Below are 10089 nucleotides of genomic sequence, written 5' to 3'. Positions count from 1 at the left end.
AAGTGGGTCTGCAGTCTGTGGGGGGGCATCTATGGGGCAGAACCCCATTTTCCCTCCTTCTGTTGCCTCTGTGGGGCAGGATATGGGGGTGCCAAATGGGTGGGGCCCATTTATGGGGCAGAACAAGTGGGTCTGCAGTCTGTGGGGGGGCATCTATGGGGCAGAACCCCCATGACCGCTGCTATGGGGCATCTATAGGGCAGGATACAGGGATCCCCATGTGTGGGGCCCATCTATGGGGCAGGACAAGTGGGTCTGCAGGCTGTGGGGAGCATCTATGGGGCAGAACCCCCCTTTCCCCTCCCTCTGGTTCCTCTATGGGGCAGGACATGGGGGTCCCCATGTGTGGGGCCCATCTCTGGGGCAGAACAAGTGGGTCTGCAGTCTGTGGGGGGGCATCTATGGGGCAGAACCCCCATGACCGTTGCTATGGGGCATCTATAGGGCAGGATACGGGGATCCCCATGTGTAGGGCCCATCTATGGGGCAGGACAAGTGGGTCTGCAGTCTGTGAGGGGGGCATCTATGGGGCAGAACCCCCATGACCGTTGCTATGGGGCATCTATAGGGCAGGATACGGGGATCCCCATGTGTGGGGCCCATCTATGGGGCAGGACAAGTGGGTCTGCAGGCTGTGGGGGGGCATCTATGGGGCAGAACCCCCATTTCCCCTCCCTCTGGTGCCTCTGTAGGAAAGGACATGGGGGTCCCCATGTGTGGGGCCCATCTATGGGGCCGGACAAGTGGGTCTGCAGGCTGTGGGGAGCATCTATGGGGCAGAACCCCCATTTCCCCTCCCTCTGGTTCCTCTATGGGGCAGAACATGGGGGTCCCCATATGTGGGCCCCATCTATGGGGCAGAACCCCCTCTTCCCCTGGCAGGGGGGGGGCCTCTATGGGGCAGGCTCCGTGGGCCTGGCTCGTGTCCCGGCACTTGTGGGGCGCTGACAGGCGGCTCCTCTATCAGGCCCCGTTATCTCCCCCCGCCCCCCCGCCTGGCGCCGCTGTGGGGCCGCGCTATGGGGCAGGGCCCTGGCACCCGGCCCCACACGTGGGACCCACTTTGTTCCTGCAAGAGGTGACACATTCCCACGGGGGGGGGGAGGGGGGGGGGGATGGAAGGGGGGGAAGGGGGGGGGAAGGGGGGGGGAAGGGACATTTTTGCTCCTAAAACTGTGGAATTCATCCCAAAATCAGCCCTGAAATGGGGGAATTTGGGGAATTTCAGCCTCTCCAGGCAGATTTTGGCCTGAAAAAGGAGGAATTTGACCCAAAAAGGAGGAATTTGACCCCAAAAGGAGGAATTTGCCCCAAAAAGGAGGAATTTGACCCCAAAAAGGAGGAATTTGCCCCAAAAAGGAGGAATTTGACCCCAAAAAGGAGGAATTTGCCCCAAAAAGGAGGAATTTGACCCCAAAAAGGAGGAATTTGACCCAAAAAGGGGGAATTTGACCCCAAAAAGGAGGAATTTGACCCCAAAAAGGAGGAATTTGACCCCAAAAAGGAGGAATTTGACCCCCAAAAAGGAGGAATTTGACCCAAAAAGGAGGAATTTGACCCCAAAAGGAGGAATTTGACCCCAAAAGGAGGAATTTGACCCAAAAAGGGGGAATTTGACCCCAAAAGGAGGAATTTGCCCCAAAAAGGAGGAATTTGACCCCAAAAAGGAGGAATTTGACCCCAAAAAGGAGGAATTTGCCCCAAAAAGAGGAATTTGACCCCAAAAAGGAGGAATTTGACCCAAAAAGGGGGAATTTGACCCAAAAAGGAGGAATTTGACCCCAAAAAGGAGGAATTTGACCCCCAAAAAGGAGGAATTTGACCCAAAAAGGAGGAATTTGACCCCAAAAAGGAGGAATTTGCCCCAAAAAGGAGGAATTTGACCCCAAAAAGGAGGAATTTGACCCAAAAAGGGGGAATTTGACCCCAAAAAGGAGGAATTTGCCCCAAAAAGGAGGAATTTGACCCCAAAAAGGAGGAATTTGACCCAAAAAGGGGGAATTTGACCCAAAAAGGAGGAATTTGACCCCAAAAAGGAGGAATTTGACCCCAAAAAGGAGGAATTTGACCCAAAAAGGAGGAATTTGACCCAAACCTGGAGGAATTCGGCCTGAAAATGGGAATTTTGGGGTTAAAAAGCAGGGTTTTGGCCAAAAATCGGAGGAATTGGGGGCTAAAAAGGAGGAATTTGGGCCTAAAAAGGAGGAATTTGGGTGGAATTTGGGGAATTTCAGCCTCTTGAGGCAGATTTTGGCCCAAAAACAGAAGAATTTGACCCAAATGGGAGGAATTTGGACTGGAAAGGGGATTTTGGGGGTTAAAAAGCAGGGTTTTGGCCCAAAATCGGAGGAATTGGGTGCTAAAAGTAGGAATTTGGGTGCAATTTGGGGAATTTCAGCCTCTTGAGACAGATTTTGGCCTGAAAAAGGAAGAATTTGACCCAAATGGGAGGAATTTGACCCAAAACTGGAGGAGTTAGGCCTGAAAATAGGAATTTGAGGGCTAAAAAGGAGGATTTTGGCCAAAATTGGAGGAATTTGGTGCTAAAAAGGAGGAATTTGGGTGAAATTTGGGGAATTTCAGCCTCTTGAGACAGATTTTAGCCAGAAAAGGAAGAATTTGACCCAAAACTGGAGGAATTTGACAAAAATTGGAGGAATTTGGCCTGAAAATAGGAATTTTGGGAGTTAAAAAGAAGGCTTTTGGCCCAAAATTGGTGGAATTGTGTGCTAAAAAGGAGAAATTTGGGCCTAAAAAGGAAGAATTCGGGTGAAATTTGGGGAATTTCAGCCTCTTGAGAGAGATTTTTGACCTAAAAAGGATGAATTTGACCCAAACTGGAGGAATTTGACCCAAACCTGGAGGAATTAGGCCTGAAAATATTAATTTTGGGGCTAAAAAGGAGGATTTTGGCCAAAATTGGAGGAATTCGGTGCTAAAAAGGAGGAATTTGGGTGGAATTTGGGGAATTTCAGCCTCTTGAGACAGATTTTGGCCCGAAAAAGGAAAAATTTGACCCAAACTGGAGGAATTTAACAAAAACTGGAGGGATTTGGTATGAAAATAGGAATTTTGGGGCTAAAAAGGAGGATTTTGGCCCCAAATTGGAGGAATTGGGTGCTCTGCCCCACTGCTCCTGTACCCCGATGCTCTCATTGTTGGGATGCAGGCTCTGCCCCACTGCTCCTGTACCCCGATGCTCTCAGTGTGGGGATGCAGGCTCTGCCCCACTGCTCCTGTACCCCGATGCTCTCATTGTTGGGATGCAGGCTCTGCCCCACTGCTCCTGTACCCCGATGCTCTCATTGCAGGGATGCAGGCTCTGCCCCACTGCTCTGGTACCCCGATGCTCTCAGTGCGGGGATGCAGGCTCTGCCCCACTGCTCCGGTACCCCGATGCTCTCAGTGCTGGCTCCTTCCTCCTCCTGCAGGGCTGAAGGCTGCAGCGGGAGGATGCTGCTGGGTTCATTGCTCCGCTTCCTCCCGCAGCCCGGCCCCCGTGCAGCCTTCCCCGTTCTGCTTTGAATACTTTCCACGGAAGACAAAACGAAGCCGTTTTCACCCCAAACAGGAAACACGGGGCCCGTGGCGGGGCTCGCCCTGGAGGGCGGCTGTGGGGCAGCGGAGATCAAGGCCGGGTCAGGACCAGAGGCATGGGGTGGGCGCTGCGGCTCTGCCTGCTGGTGACTCTGGGCTGCCCTTGGGGTACGGAGGGATGGGTTGGATGGATGGGGTTGGATGGGGTTGGATGGATGGTGTATGGATGGATGGGGTTGCATGGATGGAGTTGGATGGATGGGGTTGGATGGGGTTGGATGGATGGGGTTGGATGGGGTTGGATGGATGGGGTTGGATGAATGGGGTTGGATGGGGTGTGGATGGATGGTGTATGGATGGATGGGGTTGCATGGATGGAGTTGGATGGATGGGGTTGGATGGGGTTGGATGGATGGGGTTGGATGGGGTTGGATGGGGTTGGATGGATGGGGTTGGATGGATGGGGTATGGATGAGGTTGGATGGATGGGGTTGGATGGATGGGGTATGGATGAGGTTGGATGGATGGGGTTGGATGGATGGGGTATGGATGGGGTATGGGTGGGGTATGGATGGGTGGGGTATGGATGGATGGGGTTGGATGGATGGGGTTGGATGGATGGGGTATGGATGAGGTTGGATGGATGGGGTATGGGGTTGGATGGATGGGGTTGGATGGATGGGGTATGGATGGGGTATGGGTGGGGTATGGATGGATGGGGTTGCATGGGTATGGATGGGGTATGGATGGGGTATGGGTCGGGTATGGATGGGTATGGATGGATGGGGTTGGATGGGGTTGAATGGGGTATGGATGGATGGGGTTGGATGGATGGGGTATGGGTGGGGTATGGATGGGGTTGGATGGATGGGGTTGGATGGATGGGGTTGGATGGGGTATGGATGGATGGGGTTGGATGGATGGGGTTGGATGGGGTTGGATGGATGGGGTTGGATGGATGGGGTTGGATGGGGTTGGATGGATGGGGTTGGATGGATGGGGTTGGATGGGGTTGGATGGATGGGGTTGGATGGATGGGGTATGATGATGATGTCCTAGGGATGGTGGTGTCCTGAGCTGATGGTGTCCTGGGGTAATGGGGCCCCAGGGGTGATGGTGTCCTGAGGTGATGGTGTCCTGGATGAATGGGATCTGCTGGCCCAGGGACACTGTGTCCCCGCAGCCCCATGACAGCACCTGAGGTGACAGGGTCTCGTGTGGGGCATCCCTGCCATGATGACCCCATGATGATCCCATGATGATCCCATGATGACTCCATGATGACCCCATGATGACCCCATGATGATCCCATGATGACTCCATGATGACCCCATGATGATCCCATGATGATCCCATGATGATCCCATGATGATCCCATGATGACCCCATGATGATCCCATGATGATCCCATGATGATCCCATGATGATCCCATGATGACCCCATGATGATCCCATGATGATCCCATGATGATCCCATGATGACCCCATGATGATCCCATGATGATCCCATGATGACCCCATGATGATCCCATGATGATCCCATGATGACCCCATGATGATCCCATGATGATCCCATGATCCTTCTCCCCTCCAGACAGGGTAGCAATGGGGGGAGCCCCCCCACTACAAACTGGAGTATCGCTCCCCCCAGTGCCATGGGGCAGCGGTGCCGATGGTCGGACTCGATGAGCTCCGAGCTCTCTCCCAACCCGACCATTGATTCCCCGCTCCTACGGCCCCGTGGGGCTGCGCTGGGGCAGCGCTGGCTCTGCCCCCCTGCCTGCCCCATCCCTTCTCTCCCCTCTGCTCCTCCCCACAGGCAGGGTCCATGGGGTGAAGGAAACGGTGCTGGGTACCCTGGGCCAGGCGACGATGCTGCGGATCCCCCCGGAGCTCCGGGCCCTCACCCTGCGCTTCGGAGCTGGGCTCTGGAAGCGGGACACCGAGGACCCACAGCGGAAGCTGATCCTGCTCAAGTACGCGGACGGGACCCACACCAACTACGTGCGGGACCGAGCCCGCTTCCACGAGCTGGATTTCTCCCTGGAGATCCTGAACACCAGCCGGCAGGACGGGCAGCTCTACGAGTACAGCGTGAGCAAGGGGCCCGAGGAGAAGGTCTGGCGGATACAGCTGGAGGTCTATGGTGAGCAGTGGGGCTGGGTGATGCCGGCTTCCCCACAGCCGGGGTTTGGGGTTTGGGGGGGGGGGGAGATGCCCACCCTGATGTCGAGGGGCTGCCGGGAGCATCTGGGTGCATCCCTCTCTGATGCTCTTCGCAGCTTAGAGCGGTCCCTATGGGGATCCCCTATAGGGATGCTGGGGAGGGACTCTTCATTAGGGACTGCAGTGACAGGACAAGGGGTAACGGGTTCAAACTGAAACAGGGGAAGTTTAGATTGGATCTAAGGAGGAAATTCTTTCCTGTGAGGGTGGTGAGGCACTGGAATGGGTTGCCCAGGGAGGTTGTGAATGCTCCATCCCTGGTGGTGCTCAAGGCCACGTTGGATGAAGCCTCAAGTGAGATTTAGTGTGAGGTGTCCCTGCCCATGGCAGGGGGTTGGATCTGGATGATCCCAAGCTCCTTTCCAACCCAAATTATTCCATGATTCTACGGATTCGAAGCCATTTGGATTTCCCAGGCCCAACCACCGCCCCTTCCCTCCCTCTCTGCAGAGCCTGTGTCCCCCCCCAGCATCCGGATCCTCAGCTGGGTGCTGGCCAACGGCACCTGCAGCATCACCCTCGACTGCGCTGCGGAGCGAGGGGACAGCATCGCCTACAGCTGGGGCAGCGCCGACGCCATCGCCTCGGGGCCCTGCTCCATCAACAGCAGCCTCCTGCACCTCAGCCTGCCCCTGCACCGCTCCAGCATCTCCTGCTCCTGCACCGCCAGCAACCCCGTCAGCGCCCGCAGCGTCGCCTTCCGCTCATCCCGGTGCCGCCAGCAGCGAGCGGGTGAGTCCCCACCGCTGCCCCTTTGCTTTGCTGGCCTCTTGCTTTAGGCAGCCCCGAAGGAGCCTTTTGGGGCTGCTTCGGAAGGGGAAGGACGGGGAGGTTCCGGGCCTGGGGGCAGCTTCCCCTTCGCGGGCTCCTGGGACCAAGTCACGCTGCCTCCCATGGGGCTCCCCTTGTGATGGGGGGGGGCCTTCTCCAGGCCGTGGCTGCCCCTTTCCCTGGGGCCCCAAAGGTGACCTCGTGCTGCAGCCCTATGGGAGAAGCAGGAGGGACCCTCGGAACAGGGAGATGCTGAAACGAGGCGTTCCAAGGGCTTGTTCCTCAGCCCTCCTTGCCCCAAACCCCCTTGCGCCCCTGTGTGATGGGACCGTGGTGGTCCAGGAGCAAGGCTGGAGCTGCACAGCTCTGTCCTTTACAGGGCTTTCACACCCTGCAGTGCCATGGGGCTGCCCCCCCACAGGCACCGGGGGCATCCTTAGGGCTGTGTCTGGCCCCGATGGCCCCTGCAGCAGGTTCTTTGCTGCTCGGGGCAGTCTGGAGGCGATTAAAGGATGCTCTGCTCGAGAGAAGCGTTTCCTGCCCCTTGTTTCCTGTTAAACGGCCCAAAAGGAGGTGACAAAAAGGCTTTTAGCAGCACATCCTGCTCGGCTCTGGGCGCTGTGGGGCCGGTGGCTGATCCCATCCCCTCTCTTCTCCCCCCGCCCCATTGCAGGCAGCGCCGGGCCGGGGCCGCAGGGTCTCCTGCTCGTGGTGGTGCTGGTGGTGGTGGTGCCCATGGGTGCAGTGATGCTCATCGGGGCCCTCGTGGCTGCCCGTGTGGCCAAGGCCGGGGGTGAGTGCCGGGGGTGCCTGAGGCTCCGTGCTTGGGGTGAGCCTGGTGGAGGGACAGGAAGGGACCAAGGGGTTGGTCCCTATGGATCTGCGGTGTCCTGGGTTGCTGCTGCACTTGGGAAGAGTCGGGCTCCATCCTAAACGTCTTTTCCAAGCTGGGTGGGTCTGTGATCCTAAGGGCAGCCTGGGAAGGAGCAAAGCGAAGGTTCCTTAAGGGTGCCCATGGCAGGGGGCTTGGAACTGCGTGATCTTAAGGTCCTTTCCAACCCAAACCATTCTATGGGTCTAAGGGGAGCCCTTGGGGCAGCTCCGGTGCCTAAAGGGGCTGCAGGAAGCCTGGAGAGGGGCTTTGGGAAGGGATGGAGGGGAATGGCTTTAACCTGCGCGAGGGGGGATGCAGATGGGATCCGAGGCAGGAGCCCTGCCCAAGGAGTTCTCGGGGTGCAGGAGCAGGGAGGTGACACCTGAGCCCCCCCTCAGTGGCTTCCCCATCCCCTGCAGGCGGGCAGGAGGGCTCAGCCCCCCCCGAGGACAGCGCAGTGCACACCATCTACTCCCAGGTGCAGCGGAGGCAGGTGAGCCACGGCCACTGCTCCTTAGCGATGGGACCCTGGTGGGGTTCCTTGGGTGGGGGCAGCAGCACCCAAAGCCCCCAGCTCGCTGTTGGGTGCCTCTCGGTTGGGCTGCAGCACCCTATGAATGGGTGCTAACGCAGCCCTGCGACCGGGGAGGGAGAGGATGGGGAGGCTTAACGCAGGAACTGCTGGGAATGAGGTTGGGTGCTGCAGCCCCCAGCACCTCAGGGTGGCTCTGGGGACAGACCGCGGGTTTTGGACCCACTGCTCCCCAAAAGGGGAGGAAACGGTGGGTCCATGGGGGGGAGAGGGACCGAGGGGTCCCCACGGTGAGCTCTGCGCCGCTGCTCACCCTTTGCTCTCTGTGCAGAAGCCGAAAGGAGCCCCCATCACCGAGCCCCCCTCCTGCATCACCATCTACACCACAGCCACCAGCCAGCCCCTGGACACGGCACTGGTCCCCAGCGCAGCCCCTTGCGCCCCACGGGACCCCCCGGCACAGCCCCACACCCTGCAGAGCCACCTCGTACAGGTAAGGGTGGTTCTGCCCCCGTGGGCATCCCCATGGGCTGACCCACATCTCCCCCCCCAGCTCAGGCTCCTCTTTTGCTTCCCTGCTTCTCCCTGCAGAGCCCCATCAAGGAGCCCACGACCGTTTATGCCAGCGTGATGATGCCCACGGCCTGAGCCTCTGCTCCAGGGCCACCAGCATCACATTCCTGGCTTGAGGAAACCCTCCCCATCCCTATGGGACTGCGGCAAACCCCTCTGGCATGCAGCCGAGCCGGGGCTGCCATGTGGAGGGGAGGGACGGCAAAGAGCAGGGCTGGATGAAGGCAGGCACCAAACCTCCTTGGGTGATGGTTAAGGGAAGACACCGGAGCACGGGGAGGGGGTAGAAGGGCTCTGGATGCAGCCACAGAGGGAATCGGCTCCTCGGAGGGGAAGGCTCCAGCCCCTCAGCTCCGTACAGCAGCACCGGGAAGCGTGGGGCCGGTCTGCCCCCCAACCTCATCCCTCTGCCCCACGGGCTTCACTAGGGGGAGCCCCACGCCCGTGGTACCGCCGATGGGAGCCCAACAGCAGCGGGCTGGAACCCCAGGGAGGTTGCTGTAACCCGGCTTTGCTATGGGCTGGAACCCCAGGGAGGTTGCTATGACCAGAACTGTTCTTCCTATGATCAGAACTGATTTTTCTATGACCCAAGTGATTTTTCTATGACCAGAACTGATTTTTCTATGACCAGAAGTGTTTTTTCTATAACCAAAGTGATTTTTCTATGACCAGAATTGTTTTTCCTATGACCAGAAGTGTTTTTTCCTATGATCAGAAATTATTTTTCTATGACCAGAAGTGTTTTTTCTATGACCAGAACTGATTTTTCTATGACCAAAGTGATTTTTCTATGACCAAAGTGATTTTTCTATGACCAAAAGTGTTTTTCCTATGACCAGAACTGATTTTTCTATGACCAGAAGTGATTTTTCTATAACCAAAGTGATTTTTCTGTGACCAAAAGTGTTTTCCTATGACCAGAAATGATTTTTCTATGACCAGAAGTGATTTTTCTATGACCCAAGTGATTTTTCTATGACCCAAGTGATTTTTCTATGACCAGAAGTGTTTTTTCTGTCACCAAAGTGATTTATCTATGACCAGAACTGTTTTTCCTACGACCAGAAGTGATTTTTCTGACCAGAAGTGTTTTTTCTATGACCAGAAGTGATTTTTCTATGACCAGAACTGTTTTTCCTATGACCAGAAATGATTTTTCTATGACCAAAGTGATTTTTCTATGACCAAAGTGATTTTTCTATGACCAAAGTGTTTTTCCTATGACCAAAGTGTTTTTCCTATGACCAGAAGTGATTTTTCTATGACCAAAGTGATTTTTCTATGACCAAAGTGATTTTTCTATGACCAAAGTGATTTTTCTATGACCAAAGTGTTTTTCCTATGACCAGAACTGTTTTTCCTATGACCAAAGTGATTTTTCTATGACCAAAATGTTTTTTCTATGACCAAAGTGATTTTTCTATGACCAAAGTGATTTTTCTATGACCAGAACTGTTTCTCCTATGACCAGAAGTGATTTTCATTCAACTTCTGTTCCCGGAGCAGCTCTGACACTGCCGGGTTCCTGCTGCAGCAGACTTTGCTGTACCCCGGAGGCTGAGCTCAGCCCGGC

The 10089-nt window shown here is 55.9% G+C and overlaps 1 protein-coding gene across 1 annotated transcript; it reads left to right on the top strand.

The window, feature by feature from the left end:
* Positions 1-3487: 3487 nt before the first annotated feature.
* Positions 3488-8596, top strand: SLAMF1 (signaling lymphocytic activation molecule family member 1). Its single transcript, XM_062626313.1, has 7 exons — positions 3488-3705; positions 5357-5683; positions 6214-6495; positions 7208-7327; positions 7828-7901; positions 8272-8433; positions 8532-8596. The coding sequence occupies exons 1-7, from the start codon at positions 3654-3656 to the stop codon at positions 8586-8588; spliced, it is 1074 nt and encodes a 357-aa protein (XP_062482297.1). The 5' UTR covers positions 3488-3653; the 3' UTR covers positions 8589-8596.
* Positions 8597-10089: the final 1493 nt, after the last annotated feature.

Source organism: Pezoporus occidentalis, unplaced genomic scaffold, assembly GCF_034315485.1.
Source record: "Pezoporus occidentalis ecotype Australia unplaced genomic scaffold, CSIRO_AGI_Poc_V1 ctg29, whole genome shotgun sequence".
NCBI lineage: Eukaryota > Metazoa > Chordata > Aves > Psittaciformes > Psittacidae > Pezoporus > Pezoporus occidentalis.
Note: the sequence above shows the minus strand (reverse complement) of the source record. Positions and strands in the feature narration are given on the sequence as shown.